We start from the raw sequence: 14863 nt of genomic DNA on the forward strand, positions 1-14863 counted from the left end.
CATGTGGGACTCGCTCCCACCACGTTGTGACAGTCAGACTGTTTGCTCTTCACCTCCTTAGGAACTGAGAGACTACAGTTTAAGTGTTGACGTGCTGTGTATGAATAGCTAGGCTATAGATTTAGCTTGTGTTTGCACAGTTATTGTTTGTAGTATCTTTGTAGCTTCTTTTTACTCGTTTTTATGTTGTAAATGTGTTTTTTTTTTATGTACACATTGTCTCCTGCAAGTCTATAGAGTGCTTAAATTCGTGACAAGTCTCACTAGTTAACAAAACATGATAACATGGTATCAAATACATTATTTCATCCTTCCAACCCTTTGTATGCTGCTAACGAGTGTTGGTTGCTCAGAAAATTTTCCGCAAAGTCTGGCAAGAACAAGTCTGGCTTGCCCACTCGTTTTACAGCTTAGAATGCAACCAGGAACAGTCATCCCTTCAACTTTGTCATTGCAGTAAGTTCCCTTTTTAGCCACCGCATGGCGGCAAGGCACAAAAAGCATTAGCTCTTGGTACACGGTACTACAGTTGCAACAGCACACGGCATAAATCAGACGGTTCTTGTCTTCACCTATTTTCCCACAGAACTAATGAATTTATTACACGTCAAAAATATCTGAAATCACTTTTCTATTTTTGAGCAAATGCACAGAAATTATCATATGGCAGCAAAAGAGATAGCAAGAAGTAAGTCTTGCAGCAGACAGTGCTTACTATTGTCTACTACCTCAATAAAGTAGCTAGTAACCAAATGAGATGCGCGCACGCGCACACACGCACACACATGCACCCACAACCTATATTTCCAAAACCCTCTGCTAAGAGCTTCTGCAGTAGCCATTGTTCGGCTGTCCCCCACTTTAAAAGCGAACGGCGTGATAACGGCAATTTGGTGACAGCCAATTGCAGAGAACTGCAGAGGGCACATTTGCAAAATAAATTTTGTGAAAGTGGGCCTGTCTTTTTGTCATGGAGGAAGGAAAAATGCTTTTTGTCAACTGTTGTATGTGCAGACAATGGGTGCGTGTTTATCCCACTTCATTTATCCTTCCTACAGCAGGCGGCACATCAAAGGAGGGGGAGGATGCACTCACTTGTTTCACGTGCCAACACTGTGGCCGTCTGTCGCCTAGGTTGGCCCCATACCGCCGACACTGTCGCATACTGTGAGCAGTTGCCCTGTGCGGACACGGTTGCCACCTCTGGTCGGCTTGAGTGCCTGCACACACGAAATTGACACCAAAATGCTCACTGAAATGCCACTGACATTTCCTGGGAAAAAAAAAAAAAAAAGAAAACGTGGACTGTTCTTAAAGGGACGCTAGGAGAAACAGTAAATCAGTTCAGACTTAATTTAGAACACTATTTTTTAAATTTTATGGTAACAAAACGAAAAGTGAAAGCCAAAGTTCAATATATATATATCTATTTTTAAATTCTTGGGGGAATCATAGCGCCTTTATGTTAGTAACAAGTTATCGATTTGTAGGAATTTTCTTTTTTTCACATTCCAGGTGTTGTCGTTGAGTAAAGGTTCTTCGAAGTTGGTAATTTCAATGATTCGCTCTCTTTGCATTCAATGTAGTCCACCTTTAGCCAATAAAAAAATATTGACTAGGTCATTGACACAGAGGCCATTGAAATGCACAACATTATGGAGAGCTGGTGCAAGAACATCAAGACATCTTCAAAGTGTTTTTGCGTCCTTTTTGGCTTCACAAGCCTCTTCTAAAAGTAATACTGGCTTTTTTTTTTTTTGGTATTGCTCCCCAAAAAGGTGAATAAAACAGCTCAACATTTTCTCTTTGGTGTTCCTTAAAGCTTTGGAGGCATACCATAATGCAGGTGTACGCACGTGGGAAAAAGAGGTTACATGGTTCACTATTTCAAACTGCTTAGCCCATTTTCTGACAAATACTATGTGTGGGGTGTGGCCCTACGTTCCAATTATTTTTACCTAGTACACCTAATACATATCTTTCCACTGTTGCATTCATATATAGTGCTGTATGCAATGAACAGTGCAAAATTTCAAATAATGTTTTATTTTACAAAATGAAGCAGCACCTTTCAGTTCAGAACTGTTAGTCACAGATTCATTTTTTGTGAACCTTGAGAGAATGAAGCATGTGGAGAAATGCATCGCACTTTACTGCAACACTGCACTGCCATGATGGATTTTGTTTTTCGTGATTCGGCGAAATATTACGTGGGAAATGCACCCATTGCACTGCTTCAAGGCGCATGCAAATGTTCTACAAATATCAACCCAAAATTTTTTGTTTGTAACATTTGAACCCCCCCTTGAACCCGCGTGCCATCTAGTGCGAACATTTCCACTTATCCAGCGTATATTGGTTGTCACACCATCTATTAATAGCTTTTTAACCTCTCTCCCAGCAAATTGCCAGCATTAGCAATATAGGGCGCCAGTCTTACGTCCAGCAGTTCGCCTGCATTGAGCACAAAACAGACAAGGACATTGATTAACAGTAGGCGAACAACAGTGGCGCACCGACGGGGGGGGGGGGGGGGGGGGGGATTCGGGGGTTGTAACCCCCCCCCCTGAGGCTGACTTAACCCCCCTTTTGTTTACCCCTTTTTTCTTTCCTTACGCATTTGAGTACTGCAACTAAGATGTAAGACGCGATATCGTCTGCACACTCGCAAAAAGCGCATTTTTTGACAATTTCCCATGAAGAAATCGAAATTAGTGCTGTTTAGATGGTATTGGCAAACTGTAAACCCCCCCCCCCCCCCCCTGGCAGAGATCCTGGGTGCGCTACTGGCGAACAAGGCCAGCCATCAGCCCCACACCAACATCGTAACACAGGAAAGACAAGTACACTCGTCGAATGTTTGATTCCAGGCTGAGGATTGCCTTGCTTAAAAATAAATGTTCTGAAGTTTAGCATACCAAAGCTGCACAGTGGGCTATGAGGGACACTGTTGTGAAATTCTCTAGATTCATCTTGACCACCTGGATTCCTTTAACTTGCACCGAAAGCATGATGCACAATCTTTAAATTTTGCCCCCATTGGAAAGCGGCAACCTCGGCAGGGAATCAAACCAGTCACTGTGTTTAGCAGCTAAACACCATACCCACTGAGCCACCACTCAATAATATTTCTCTTTTGTTAACTCAAGCCTCCATTTTTTCCCAACCCCTCTGCCTTGTTTAGCCAACGACACTGGACATTCTTTCTGACGTGCTGGTCTGCCTGGTGCTGTTTATAAGGGTAAACGTTTGATTGCAGTTTAATAAGTAGTTTTTAAATACAGTAGACTCACCTCAAGTTTCACTTTCTTGAAACAAATTCTGTGTTAAGCAACACAGTTTTGTTGACTTCATCATAGATTCCCATAGATGCACTGCACTTCTTTTAAGCTAAAGTTTAGACAGAGACGAAGTTTTTACCATTGCTCTTTTGCATTTTTCCCAGAGGAAATCTACAGTACTACAAACAGCCGGATAGGCCAAGGAACAACACGAGAATCATATAAGAACATGCGGCACTTGGGTATGTCAACAATGCTACCTCTCTGAGCTTCAGAAGCCTATCCTTGTACTTAAAATGCATGACAAACTCAATGCAGACAGTTTCTTTTCTTTGAAGTATGCAAGCGTATATTTGTATATCCTGTGCTAGTTCATATGCAACTCCTAAGACACAGCTATAAAATATGTGGCTTTATTTTAGCAGTTATGAACGACGCCACCACAGAGCAAGCAAGTGGTGCGACTTCTTCAACTAACCAAGTCACCGCTGAGTTAAGTTCCATGTTACCGACAAGTCAGTGAAAAAAAAGAAAGCTATGCCACAGTTGTTTCCCACCAAAATGACAGGATCACCAGATTTCATAAAAAAGAATGAATATGAGGGCCCTTTTCGATTCACCTTGCAGTTTGTGAACTAGTTCCTACTAGTTTCCGCTGCACCTCCTGAACTATTTTGGAAAGTGATGGCGAATCTAATGAACCTACAATTTCTTTAGCTGTCTTGCACAAGCAGCTTCAAATATAGTTTGCGGGGAAATTGGCGTCGGGTGACTGTTGTAATTTTGTAAGTGCTTTTTTTTTGGCTGCCCAAGTTTTGCCGACAAGGGGATGGACATTTGCAGAAGCTATGGAAGGAAGCTAATGTTCGAAGTTCTAGTTCTCCTGCACAAGTACGACAACGCAGATTAGCCACGTTTGAAGCCATGTGCTGCACTAGATGACTGCACGAGTCAAGTGTCTGCCAAGTTGGGAATGTTGCATTTCTGTCACCATGTTTAGAGAATGAACAAGTGCACAAGTTTACAACATCTAAGCAAAACATTTAGTCCTGGTGAGACTACTGTACTTATCTTCCCACACGCCAGCACTGTCCACGTAGCCATCTCTTCCTAAACAAAATTCATCCATTAATCTCGTTTTCAAATTATGGCCGTCCATTTAGGAACATAAATTTCTCATACTGTGTCTGCCAATGTTGCCGTCAGCAGCACATAACCAAAACTACACTACTATGGCATTGCTATGTGGCGACCACTTACATCTATGCCATGTACCGACGAAGCAGCCCTTAGACAATTTGCAGCGAAGCACACAGAAACACAGCCAATTTTTTTTCCCCCACTGTTTCAGTCTTATTCCTCTTCCAGCATTCACCTCACTTAGCATCAACAGCATGCTCTTCTAACAATGTGGGAAGATGTGGCAAGTTAACCATACAGCAAAAGAAGCACATTCGAAACGCCTTATGGCCCAGACTGCCAGGCTCGTCCGCCTGTAGCAAACACTAGAGTTAATGTATATGCTACCAAATGCTACCTTTGGTAGCTATTGGTGGCATATACATTAACTCTAGCAAACACCTTATACAGGTGTCACACGGCGCACTTTTAATTGCGATCGGGTTTTAATTTTTCAGTCGTGATTGGCTGCTTTGCTCAAGCTAAGGTAGAGAGCCCAATCACACTCGAGAATTTCAATTCGGATCGGGCTCAATCGTGATTGAAAGTGGCCATGTGACACCGGTATTAACCAACCAACCAGACAGCTCTATCAAAAGAATGTGAAAAAAGCAGTGTGAAAGAAGTAGCCGAACCACAATATTTCAATATAATTTCTTTTTTCAAGGCCCCTAGGATCCATAGGTCGGCCTATTCACCCATGAGCGCACTGACTTATATTCGCTCCACACTTTCAAAGACATGGGAAGGAATGAACAGCGTGTTCATTTGGGCTGGTTGGTACATCTTGTTAAACAGCTTTAAACAGCACGACACAGCAAAAAAGCACAGGACAGAGTGCTGACTATTAGTACTAGTGATCAATCTGTCCTGCGGTTCTTTTGCTCTGTCCTATCTCGCGCTGTTTTGAGGTAGAATGGAGTGCGAGTAACGAAAGGCGTGCTGTTATTGGGATAATAGGTTTTGAGATTCTTGGTTTATGTTACCAGTGCGATATAAACATGCTAGTAACATTAATCAAGGCAAAAGGTTTGACTGGATGCGAGTTTGAACGGAATTGCAGAAGTCGCAGGGCCCTTTTTCGTTTACGATTGATTAGATAGTTTACAACTACTGGCACTAGGATGGCACATGTAACCGGCAAACTGAGGCCTCAGGAAAGCACCTGAGCTTATAATAAAGCAGGCGGCAAAGGATCTCCAGGAAACCCAAGGGACAGCGGGGGAATAAAAGCTGTAAGCAGGGTGGTCCGTGGATTGGGGCCACCGAGGCCAGAGCCGTGATAGCACACCGTTGGCACCCGCAGGCCTCGGCGAACCCCAACCCAAGGACTAGTCCGGGTTCCAGCTTTGGTGTCCCTGATCCCGCTTTAATATCCCGGAGGTGCCGTCGATAATACGAAATAATGACACGTTGTTCCAACTAGTAAATGAAAAAGCGATTAGAGAAATATAATCACGCCCAACCACCAACTTGTGACGCAAAGTTCAGCGCCACTGGGCCCACCGCGACTTCTGCAACACCAGTCAGAACTTCGCCCGGAATTAATGCCTGTGAAATTTGAGTGAACGGGAGTAAGAAGTGCAGCGAGTGCCAGTTGACGCGAGTATCAACGAGTCAGAGTGACAGCGAGCTTCTTTGGATGTATGAATGCCAGTGACTGTCGGCGAGTGTGAGCGGACTCGAGTATAAGAAGCGTGAATGAAAGCGAGTGAGTGAGTAGTGCCGACTTATGCGCCTAGCATTACCCCACGCAATTGAAAGCGGCGCAATTCGAAACCGACACGCCCACGTACTCGTTCGATCGACACTTCGCCTAGGCTCGAACACAAGCGCTCAGCCCGCAATGACGTTCCAAAAATACACTACCCAAGAACGCCGGTATTTCGGCAATACAACACAGCGGAGCGCGTGGACGCTACGTCGGCCCCTGGAGAAAAAGAAAGCACTTGCGACCATGCGTTTTGCACATGCACACCTACCACTCATAGCAGCTGCGCTCATCCACATCCACCAGGTGAAGGGTGAAATTTGAGGCGACTTCGACAAGATGCGGTAATAAAAGTCGCGGCACATTCAACCTTGCCTCTTCCGTCACGCTCAGCACTAGTACCAAGAGGCAGCAGTAACTCGGCACCCATCCCACTATCCCCATGCTTCAAATAGACCCAGATAATAAACGAATCTCGAAATTACGGCCGGTAAGGCTATACACAATCCGAGTAGTTCGCCTTTCTTCAACCAAGGCGTTCTTTTGAACGACAAGAAGCGCGCGCACGAACGGCGCATGGCATGGTCGCCGGTGGATCTGCCTGGCTATGTATGGCTAGCTCTGTGTCGTCCTCTCCCGATCATATCCAACTTTATAAATCCATACTGTGCGTACTCTTTGTACTCAATCTATAACAAATAATATACACTATATATTAGTGTAAACGGTTACCACCTGGCATCTCACATTTCTAGCTGTTTCTCGCGTTACTTTCTTTCTCCTTGCGTCTGAAAGAGGGCGCTAGCTCAGTTTTTATTAAGTTTCGGTTCACTACCAAAGTCGCGAAGTGACCTACACGTAACCTGCAGCAGGCACGTCAGGATTAGGGCGCTGGTAGTGCTACCAAATGACCAGTGTGCCATACGCGGTAAACAACATCGTTTCACGTATGTGCACGTAGCATTCGAACGGACGACACCACCAAACAGTCACATTGAATCCCCAAACATCGCAGTTGCTTATCAGCGCTCGCTCTCAGAAATGCGCGTATCAAGACTGTATGCCTAATAAAAAAAAAATAATTAAAAAAGGTGTGCCGAGAGAATTCATTTAGGCTTTAGTAGCGAGACAAAGGTGGCGCACCTTCCAACGGCTCACTAAAGTTTTGAGCTCGCATTGCAACCGCGTGAACTGGAGCGGCTGTGGCGAGCACGCTTTTTGAGCAGACGACGCAGTGGAGTAATCACGTGGCCCGTTGCTCCAGTTTCGCCCGCGTTTTAGGTCAATTAATTGCTGCTGCTGCTGCCGCTGTAGAGGAAGAAATTCTGCTGCGGCGTTCCGACAGCAGGAGCTGTAGGCCCGTAGTGACCCTTGATGGATGGAGGGATGAAAAACTTTATTGTTGTCGTTGAGACCGTAGTGAAATGGGTGAAATACAATCGCATGCTTAGATGTATTGTGTGCAGCTGGTCGTAATTTGATGCCCGATGGCTCTACGCCCTTCCGCGATGAAAAATGCGCGAAGCTGCTGCCGCGCGCAAATCCTGCCGCGGAGCAACAGAACCACGCGCTGAGTCGCCGGAGTCGCTACACCTTCCCTACGGACGCGCTGCACCGTTTTTGCGCCAGCTCTCGAGGGCTTGGGACGGTCGCAGCGTCGACCGCGCCGCGCAGGCTTCTCGGAGTCGCGACCTTGGAGCGCGGGAGGCCCCCGCGCACTTTCCCGGGGGCCGCATCGCCGCATCGCACCGGGAGTGAGGATAATCGTTGTCGATAAGCGGTCGCGTCCGCACACGCGCGCGTTTAACAGCGAGACATGGAGGCAACACGAGAGTGGGTCGGCACCGTCGCCGGCGTCGTGACTCTGGCCAGCTTCGTCGGCGGCCTGTCGCTCGCCTGGCGCGTCCGGCGAGCGGGCACCTCGGCGGGCGTCGCGTTCGCGCCCGTGGCGGCGGGCGCGGTCTGCTGCCACTCCTGGCTCCTCTACGGCCGCTTCGCGAACGAGCCCGCCGTGGTGTGGGTGAACGCGTGCGGCTTGCCCCTGGTGCTCGTCAACGCCGTTGTGCACCGCGCGTACGCGCGGGACAGTGGACCCGGTTGGGTTTTGCTCGCGGCGCTGGGCGCGCTGCAGTTGGCGGCGCCGATGATGACCGTGGTGTGGCTGGGCCGCGTCGCCTCGCTCTACACGGTGGCCTGCAACGCGGCGCCGGTCTCCCGGATCTGGACGGGCCCGTTGCCCGAGCTCGCCGTCTGGGCGCTGGCAGCGTGCGGGCTCTGGTCGACGTACGGGGCTCTTGGAGGAGACGTGCCGCTGTGCGCGTCCAACCTGCTCGGGGCCCTGGTGGCGGTGGCCGAGTTGACCGCGGCCGCTTTGAACAGGCGGCAGCGCAAGCAGGAGTAGCATATATGTCTGTGATACTATACACGAGGTGAGTGCGCGATATAGACGGCTTCTTTTCTCCTTATTTGTAGGCCGGGCATAAAAGCAAATGACCATAAATTAATATCACTGGCTTATCGTCTAATCTCAAGCTTTTGAATCTGCATGGCTGTGGATGACGTTCAGCTTTATACTGCGCAGCGGAAGGCTTCGTGCTGCTGCGCGCGAGGTCTCGGGTTCGATTGTCGGGCTCGCGGTGGACGCTTTCTAGGAAGGTGGCGAGTTATACACGTGTACATATGCCTCCGCGGTACTTGTAGGTTAAAATTAATTGATCACCTCACAGCTGGTCAACATCCGCCGCAGACTGAATGGAATCAGCTGTCCAATGATGTTGTGTTGCAGCCATCCCTGAATTTGTTTATGTCCCATATTGTGTAATTTCCTCATTTTTCTTTTTCGCTCTGTTACATTTGCACTTGCAGTAGACGCATTGATTCAGTTGTACTCGAAGCATATCTTTCATTTCATGATATCTGTATTCTCTTTTCTAGTACGTGTACATGTATTTTTTTTTTTTGCCCTGCAAATTATGTCATAATGTTGCATCCCCATCCTGCGAAAATCCCGTAACGGGATTGCAGTATTAGTAAATAAATAAAAAAAAATACGAACAGCGGCGACCGGGCAGCGCGATATGTTGGTACACACGCCGTAGCGCGTACTGCCGCAAGTGCGCGTCGAATAATGGCACGTACACACTAGCGGCAAAACGCGCGCGGCGCGCCGCCGGCGGCAAACCGCAGCAGCGGCAGGGCGGCCACACCAACCGGCGGCGCGCCGCTGCGGCAATCACGTGACAGACTAGACTCCTCTCCCCTTCTCGAACTATCCGGGAGCTCACGCGTGCAGATGATAGTGCTTAAACGAGAAACAAGCGGTCGGGCGGGTCCGCATGGCACCAGTTTCCCACGCGCACGTCACGGAAGCGGGCCGCTCTCATTGGTCTCCTTCATCCGCGGCACGCGGCAAACCGCAAAAAATCGGTCCAGGAGCGATCCCTGCCGCGGCAACAAAAACCCGTTTCGCGGCTGCTGTCGCGGCGCGCGTTTTTCCGCTAGTGTGTACGTGGCATTAGAGATGTGCCTGTGATGCGCTGTTGTGTGTTGCAGCTACCAATCCGCAGTAAAGGAAGATAAGCTAAAGACGAATTAAGTGATGGACATGTCCGGGTTTTTTTTTTCGTTAATTAGCATTTTCCAAGGTGTCCACACCTGTGTGCGAAAAAGTAGGGAGCTTTCCGAGCAGCTACGACGCGATCTGGATCAACTCGCTACCGACCTACCGTCATAGACTATGCGTATTTGTCCCGTGCGGTCGGATCGTGGTCATTTTCACGGCGGCTTTCCAAGCAGGGCCGTATGCGCAGATGTATAGCACCTTGTATAAAATCGGCACTAATATCATGACATCTAGCTTGCACGTACGTGTCACTGCATAGTCTGGACAATTTGGAAACGCGGCGTGTAAACTAATATAGGCTCCACTTTACTGCGTTTTCGTGTTGTCGGCCACCGGTTGGAACTCTTCGATGACTGCAACCGTTCAGTCGTAACATACGTCGCCCCGGCTGGCGTACACGTGTACTACTCTGTCTACAGGTGCGTCCGACTTAGAACGCGCCATTTTTTTTTCTTTTTTTCAGTTCAGGTTAACCAATTCCACACATGTGATGAGCGCTCCACGGCGGATGCATTAAGCGCACACCCGATATGTGCTGTGACGGAGTCCAGTAGGGGTGGCCTACAACATAGAAACGCAGAAATTAAAGTCTGCAGTGAGACGTGCAAGCTAGAAGTAATATTAGCGCTGATTTTATGTAAACAAGATGTTACATCTGCGCATATACGGCCCCGCTTGCAAAACCACAGCGGAAAAAAAAAATGTGCATGACCGTGATCCATAAGCACATAAGCATAAGCATAGTCTAACAACCGATGATTCACATATACGTACTTGCAACAAAGTGCCGAAAACAAACCCTGTATTTGTAAGGATTCACAGCGAGTTGATCCACGCATGTTGATCCGGGAGATTGATCGCGTGGTCGGTGTTCGTAAAGTTCCCTATTTTATTGCGATATCAATTATATGGACACGTACTCCAGGCGCATTTGTGCCGTCGCCGTGAGGTTCTACGCCGCGCGCGCCCGGCCGGGCTTCTGCGGCGGGGAGAGGGTCCATCCTGCGCTGTTTTAGTTGGCGTTGATGCGAGCGGAGGCACGAAGGTCAATTCGCTCGCTGCTTCAGCCGCGCTTACTCACTACAGCGTTTTGACAGCGAGTTTCCGCGGTTATCGAATGAGATGCGTTCATGTTTGCTGGTGCGCGCATGACACCATGCTTGTTCATTCAGTTAGTATATGCCTATGTTTACAAGTTCATACGACCGATAAAACTACTATATATCCTTACTTAGCATAGCTGTCCACTAATTTGCTATCGCAATCGACGCTTCGCCTTTCGGGCGAAACTGCGACTTTTTTATCGCACACGCCGGTGCACATCTTGGAAAAATGCTAAATCAACGCACATTTTCGTTACTTCGTCTTTAGCGTATCTTCTTTTACTTTGGAGCGATTGCTGCAACACACGACAGCGTATCACACCATTTATTCGACGCGCACTTGCGGTACCATGTGGTACGCTGCCCGGTCACCGCCGTTCGTGCATACACCGTATAGTCTGTGAACGTGCGCGGTTAATTAATTAATTCGTTATATCAGAATGTGCAAACAGTCAACCAAATTTTGTTCAGTAGCACCGAGGCAATTTGATTACACGGGTGGGAAAAAGACCTCTGGCATAACCCAGGGGTTTCGTCCGTTGCTCGACGTACTCCAGGCTCCCCAGGTATCGACCTTGTACATATACTTTGCTTTGCAGCTGTGCTGCCACACGCATACCAATTAGGCGGGCGCACTGCGAATTGGGGTCAGAATGACCCAGATTCCGTGGACGGTTTACCTAAGCGCTCGCGTAAACTTTCGGAGAACGACAGCATATAAAAAGAGCTTAAAAATCGTAAATCCTTCTTGCGCAAAAAAAAAAAAAACTATAGAAAACGGCATCGTCAGAATCGATTATGGTTTTGCAGATTAGCATAAATTTAAGAGAGAGCTGATTGTCGGTAGATTGTTGCGTTAAAGTTTAATTTGTATGTCCTTGGAAGAAAATTATTGGTGTAAAATGAACATCAGACTTTCTTTTTTTTTTTTTCATAATCTTTGCGCCAAAACTGACGTCACGGATTCTGACGTCACGGATTCGGTGGCGCGCTCGGGGTGTTTAGGTTCTCTTTTCATTCAGTAAGCATTTACTTAAGTTACCAGGCTCAGTCTTTGCTTACAGTGAAACGTAACGTAATTGGTTTTATATAAGGCACAATCAACTAGCGCTGTACAAACGCAACTCTACTGACGCCCTGCATTGTATTCTGATGAAGGCCGGTCCCCGGCCGAAACGTCAATAAACCGCTTCATACGCGCGTCTACTTCACTGTGAATGCCAAAATCCATGATATCGCGGCGATCTGGGGCGGAGATTCCTAGGTAGAAGACACCACTTATTTTTTGCGTTTAGCTTAACAAGGCTCCCCAAACAAAAAGGTCGACGCGTAAGCATTTTCCCACAAGTGTAATCCATCAATGTCAGTCAACTCATTATTTTACACTCTCTTCAGTATGTGTGCGTCCATAATAGGCTCGGAGGTGCTAAATTCTTGGACAGCGTCTATTCACACCATGTCGCCAAATTCACCATCTTGCCAGCTCTGACTACCGAGCCCGTAGAGTTTTCCATTCCCCAATGGATTAGGCAACGAATAACCTCGAGTACTGATCGGCTATACAACATTTCCGATTGTCTCAAGAACCAGACAATGCCAGCATTCGACAGCGCTGCATCTACAACAGCGCTCGGGTCTTTGTGTTCAATTTGGACCTGACACCGGCTCGAAAGCTTCGAGCATCCGGGCGCGCAGGTTTGTGTATAAGCACGATGTCTGTTCAATGACTTAATGCATGTTCACCCCCCCCCCCCCCCCCCTCATTTTCGCAAAGTGTATACAACGTGGTTTTGGTGGGCGAAAGAAATATATAATATTTGTCTTTTGATCTCTTTCAGGGCGGGACAGGGTGTTGTAGCAAGCCTCGAAGCGCCGTCTACGACGTGACGCCGTCTACGACGATGCTGCAGTGGCTTGGCACAATGCAGGCTCCTGCCCAGACAGGGTACAAAACAGTGTTGGCGGTTCCAGCATGCCTCTGCGATGTTTGCGAGGGCTGCAGGGTGCCTACACGAATGGGGTGTGTGCAATATACCGTCAAGCAATACAAGCCATACGCCTGCTGCGTTTGGACGTGGCCACTGCAAATGTGCCTGTCGAGTGGCAAACAAAAAAGAACGAAGCAGTATTTGCGCTACGAATGACGGATCATCGCGTACAATACCTTTATATAGCTCAAAAAAGATAATGTCTATTATACATACAAAACTTTAGCCAATGTTACTTCGCTTGGGCAAGCTTCTCCTATAATGACATTTCCTGTTGACAGAAGTGTTTTCTCTAGGACTGTGCAATAAATGCTCTGTTAAAGCTGTGCGGCAGTTCTTTTCTGTCTTGAAGGAATAGTCTTAGTAGTGGAGTGTATTACAATGGCGTCTTTTCGCACCATTACATCGCTGTGCCAGAGCACGTGCCACGAGCTGCTGGAACGCAACCTGCACAAGCGCACAAGACAGGCACTCCACTTTGTAGCGTGTATGCCCACTACAGTACGTGGACAGGTTGAGGAGGTACCGAGACAGCTTCGTTGAGAAAGTGCACAACTCAAACGGAACATACCAGGGGTACTATTATATAGACAGTGTGAAATTCTGCCATACTCTCGTATTCGCCTCACAGGACTGCTATGCACTCTCTAATTGGTACAAAAAATCCAGCGTGGCGGAATTTGACTATATATGCACAGAATAGCATCCCAGGGACACGCGTGCAGGACAAGCGCTTACTGAAGCTTTTTTTTATTCACAAGCATTAAATTTGTATTCAGCAGAGAGCCCATGAGTGACGCAGGAACCGGGAACCATAAAGCACACAATTAAGAAAACCAGAAACGGAGCGGGGGGGGGGGGGGGGGGGGGGGATGACATACCACGGCATGAAACAAGTGCATCGTAAACATATGACAATTCACGCGCTATCTGAGTGTTCTGTTTGTGCGTTAAGATACGCATACCTGTACTGCATTTAACTTACTCAGAAGCAGCAAAGTTATACACACCTGAACTTCCTCTATCCCGATATGTTTCACGGTGCGTTCACAACAAAAAGAAGAAAAAAAAAACGTTTAGGTATTTTTGTTTAGCCTTAGTTTTCCTAACATTTTTTTTTTTTTTCAGTGGGTCAATTCCTCACTGCATAGACTCGATCGTATCGCGTTTAGATGGCATAGGCCTTTTACAGCGAGCAGCCTGTGCACCGTGCACTAGGGTCTGCCACAGGCCCACCGCCATTGAACGCCTTTCGAATCGAGAGAAAGCAGGCATGAGCCGCCGCTCAAGCAACGTTCCGCCGAGAGGCCACAATTCGCTTGGTACTTTTTATGTAAAATGCAGAAGAGCGAAGGGAAGACGTGCTCTGTCATGAACTGCGAGAACGGTGACTGTTCTTGAATGTGATGTGGGACATGAGACTGCTTGCGAGCTTCATCCGCCTCAGCTGCACAAGGGGTGCCCGTATTTACGACCGTTCGTCATGCACATGTGCACCTTTTCCGCTAGGCGAGCACAACAAGCTCTACCGCCAGCGCCGGATAGGCAATCGCCGGCACTGACTTCGAGGCCGACACCGCGCCTGTACGTAACAACGCAGCGTTGGCTCCACCGCTGGCACAAAATATCACGGAATGTCGAACTTCGACAAGCACGCAATCAAGCGCTTTACGTCCACTCCAAGCAAGCGCGACTGACATATTTGAGCAACTTCACTTTTTATAGCAGCGAAGTCAAACGTGGAATAACAGGCGTGCACCGCGAGTTTCTCATTTTCATTTTTTTTTTTTTTTTTTTTGCGCCGGGAATCAAACAGCAGGCGATTGCGCGCGATTAGTGCACTTGAAACATTTTTGACCACAGCTACGCGAATACATTTTAATCCGCACTGTAAGTGATCAGAAAATCATTCCAAGTTATCTAATTAACGCTGGAAACAAGAATTAAGCGGTCCAAACCGAACACCGTGGTCAGAACCG

General features: G+C 47.6%; 2 protein-coding genes across 2 annotated transcripts in view; one reads left to right on the forward strand and one right to left on the reverse strand.

The window, feature by feature from the left end:
• The window catches only part of LOC119433123 (nuclear pore membrane glycoprotein 210-like), a 78058-nt gene extending 71297 nt beyond the window's left edge, over positions 1-6761 (reverse strand). Inside the window, 2 exon segments of the mRNA XM_037700264.2 lie at positions 1096-1220; positions 6443-6761. Of these exon segments, the coding sequence (XP_037556192.1) occupies positions 1096-1220; positions 6443-6615 (298 nt within the window). The 5' untranslated portion in view covers positions 6616-6761.
• A 1037-nt stretch (positions 6762-7798) lies between these two features.
• Positions 7799-13206, forward strand: LOC119432868 (uncharacterized). The gene is made up of 2 exons (XM_037700019.2): positions 7799-8600; positions 12735-13206. Exon 1 carries the CDS (start codon positions 7988-7990, stop codon positions 8570-8572), a length of 585 nt encoding a protein of 194 aa, XP_037555947.1. The 5' UTR covers positions 7799-7987; the 3' UTR covers positions 8573-8600; positions 12735-13206.
• Positions 13207-14863: the final 1657 nt, after the last annotated feature.

This window comes from Dermacentor silvarum, chromosome 11 (assembly GCF_013339745.2).
Source record: "Dermacentor silvarum isolate Dsil-2018 chromosome 11, BIME_Dsil_1.4, whole genome shotgun sequence".
NCBI lineage: Eukaryota > Metazoa > Arthropoda > Arachnida > Ixodida > Ixodidae > Dermacentor > Dermacentor silvarum.